At 66.4% G+C, this 2,910-nt stretch overlaps 1 protein-coding gene across 1 annotated transcript; it reads left to right on the top strand.

Moving 5' to 3' along the window:
- Positions 1–745: 745 nt before the first annotated feature.
- Positions 746–2,910, top strand: EMIHUDRAFT_447132 (hypothetical protein). Its single transcript, XM_005783229.1, has 7 exons — positions 746–1,380; positions 1,483–1,534; positions 1,611–1,626; positions 1,786–1,823; positions 2,045–2,082; positions 2,159–2,188; positions 2,256–2,910. The coding sequence occupies exons 1-7, from the start codon at positions 794–796 to the stop codon at positions 2,644–2,646; spliced, it is 1,152 nt and encodes a 383-aa protein (XP_005783286.1). The 5' UTR covers positions 746–793; the 3' UTR covers positions 2,647–2,910.

Raw genomic sequence — 2,910 nt, 5'->3', positions numbered from 1 at the left:
AAAAGACTCCCCGTCGGCGTCCGTCTCTGGAACGAACTTGACGACCAAGTCGAACACCACTCCTTGGTGCTCGCCCAGCCGCGACAGCCGGACGCCGTCCGTCGAGGTGAGATTGCCGGTAATGCGGTCATCAAGGAGCCGCTTTTGGCCGGTGTCGCTGTATGGGTCGTCGTCGCAGTACTCGGCAAAGTCCAGCTCCAGGGCGCGGGTGGGGCGCGTCCGAGGGCTTGCGGGCGCGGGCGAGTGCCAAAGGTGGTGTGGCGCGCCTCAGACCGAGGTCTGTTTGCGCCTGGTCAGCTGGTGGGTGTGAACAGCACTGTGAAGGCGCGTGGCGGCGGGGTGAGAGTTGAGGAGCACTTGGAGCACTTGTAGTGCAGTTATCAACCTCACATCCAGGGCCGGGGAGCTCAGAAGCGCACCCAGCGGGCCGGATGATCGGGATCGGGTTACGGGCTAGAGAGCCCTAGCCCCGGGGGTGCGCGTTCGCAGGGAAAGGGCCGTAAAGTAAACACTGGTCTCCGAGGGTTAGTTCCGTGTACCGGGTTTCCCCTTAACTGCAGAACGCCCCCTCCTACTCGGAGCTAACGGACACACAACACTGTACTCCACGCACGTACACGGATACGCCTCATGTGCGCCCGCCCGACTCCGGTCCCAGAGTCCCTTCCTTCGCCCGTCAGGGCGAGTCCTCGGCTCGTCCCGCCCCCTTGCAACGATCTAAATTCTTGTTTAGCCCCGCTCGACGCCGGGGTGGCCGAGCGGGGCAATTTGAGCGGTAGCCGTCTAGCCGACAATGGACGGCCTCGACGCCCTCTTGGCCGAGGCTGCGGCCGAGCGTGAGGTCAAGCGCTCGCCTCCGCCGCCGGTTGCCGCCGCCGCACCGAGAGTGGCACCAGTCGCACCGCCGCCAGCTTCCCACCAGCCTTCGAGTGAGGCTGCGTCGGAGCTGCACGCAGCACTGAAGGGGTACATCGCGCACCTGCTCTGCCCGGACGCGCTAGACGCGCTGTCGCTAGCTCTCGCGAGTCGCACGTACGCCGAGGTGGAGGAGTATATCGTCGCTCGGCCAGAGCTCTCTCGGTACACCCTCAGCGCAGAGGTTGGGCGGATGTCCTATACGGTCTTCCCTTCCGGCGGCGGGTCGCCCGTCACCGAGCCAGGGGCGATCCGCGCGTATTACGCCCGCCAGTCCGGAGACGCAGGACGCGACGGCGGCGGCGGCGGCGGCGGCGGCGTGGCCGCGTCTTCTTGCGGCGTGGCCGAGCTGCTGTGGCGCGCCGCCAACCAGAGCCTCTTCGGCGAGGTGCTCGGCAGCCTGCAGGAGGCGTGGCTTGAGCCGCGGCTGAGCACGTGCGTCGTCGCCACCGCCTCCTCGCTCAGGCTCGGCGTCATAACAATCGATCAGTGAATGGATTCATTGAACGTCACCGTCACCGCCTCCTCGCTCGTTGATTCTGAAGGAGCCGCCGCCTCCTCGCGCAGGCTCGACTTCAGGGACGAGACGCAGCCGCGGCTCGACGCCTCGTGCGAGCTGGCCCCGCAGAGACGCGCTCGGACGGAGCATCCACAGCTGCCCCGCTTCTTGAGAGTCGTCTTTATCTGTGTCGCAGGCCGTGCAGACGCTCGGCGCATCTGACGAGCCGCTCGTCCTCGCGACTATTAATTTACTTTGAATTCACGATTAATTAACTATTAATTAGGCGCATCTGACGAGCCGCTTGTCCTCGCGACCACTTCCTAGACACTTCCGAGACACTTCCGAGACACTTCCGAGACACTTCCTAGGCGCATCTGACGAGCCGCTTGTCCTCGCGACCACTCAGGCTGCCACTTGGCCACTTCCTAGACACTTCCGAGACGCCTCCTAGATCCCCGAGACACTTCCGAGACACCTCCTAGACACTTCCGAGACACTTCCGAGAGACTCGCCTCCGAGATGCCTCCTGACGCCTCCCAAGGCGCTGCTGTCCAGGCCATGCTGTCTACGCCAGCCTCCCCATTGCTGTCCGCCTCCCATTGCTGTCCGCCTCCCATTGCCGCCTAGGTCAGCGTCTCGCTGTCGCCCGCGCGGCGCGAGCTGCGGCGAGCTTGAGCTCCACCCAGCGGCCGCAGCAGTGGCTGCGAACGGCGTCTCTTCACACGCCGCCGGTGTGAGCAGGCAAGCGGTCGACAAGCCGCGGCTGGCGACGTACCGCGCGCACGGCGAGCGGCCTCGACGAGATTGCCCGAGATTAGTCGAGATTTCCCGAGCTCAGGTGCTGCATCTTCGACGAGCGAATCCTCGAGACGGCAGAGGCGATGGCGCGGTGGGAGGCCGCTTCGGGCGGCGGCGGCGGCGGCGGCGGCGGCGGCGGCGGCGGCGGCGGCGGCAGCGGGGAGGGTGGAGGGGCGCTGGGCGGTCTTGCTGCCGGGATCGGTCGTCTGATGCGGCCGGGTCGAGGAGAGGGAGAGGGCGGCGACGGTAGCGGCGGTGGCGGCGGCGGCGGCGGCGGCTGTGGCGGCGGCGGCGCTGGAGGCGGCGGCGACGGTGCGGGAGGTAGCGGCGGAATTCGCCTCTTGAGCTCCCTCAGCGCGATCGGTGGCAGCGTCGCTTCCGCCGCTTCGGGCCTCGCGCAGGAGTCGGCCAATCTCGGCCAATTCGGCTGATCTCGCCCGATCTCGGCCAAATCTCTGTTGACTCGGCCTCGGGCGCGCGCGTGCAGGAGTCGGTCTCGGGGCTGACGGCACTCGCGTCCGACGTTGGCACGGCCGCGGGGATCGGCCAGGCCACGCCGCAGAACGAGTGATGCGCCGAATTTCGATACTTGCACAATGCTACGGGCGTGGTATTCACAATGCTATGTGAACGCTCCTGTCCTTGCAGCTTGGTTGCACGTACATAGGAGGCGTGTAGTAATAACTGGTATGGCC

Source organism: Emiliania huxleyi, assembly GCF_000372725.1.
Source record: "Emiliania huxleyi CCMP1516 chromosome Unknown EMIHUscaffold_1801, whole genome shotgun sequence".
Lineage (NCBI taxonomy): Eukaryota > Haptophyta > Isochrysidales > Noelaerhabdaceae > Emiliania > Emiliania huxleyi.
The sequence above is the reverse complement of the archived record's forward strand: the minus strand, read 5'-3'. Positions and strand labels throughout refer to the sequence as shown.

Excerpts from the sequence above, each read along its gene's own strand:
- EMIHUDRAFT_447132 (XM_005783229.1), top strand. The coding sequence starts at position 794 with ATGGACGGCCTCGACGCCCTCTTGGCCGAGGCTGCGGCCGAGCGTGAG. Across the intron at positions 1,824-2,044 it reads TTGTCCTCGCGACCACTCAG|GTCAGCGTCTCGCTGTCGCC; the intron begins GCTGCCACTTGG and ends ATTGCCGCCTAG. Across the intron at positions 2,189-2,255 it reads GACAAGCCGCGGCTGGCGAC|GTGCTGCATCTTCGACGAGC; the intron begins GTACCGCGCGCA and ends TCCCGAGCTCAG.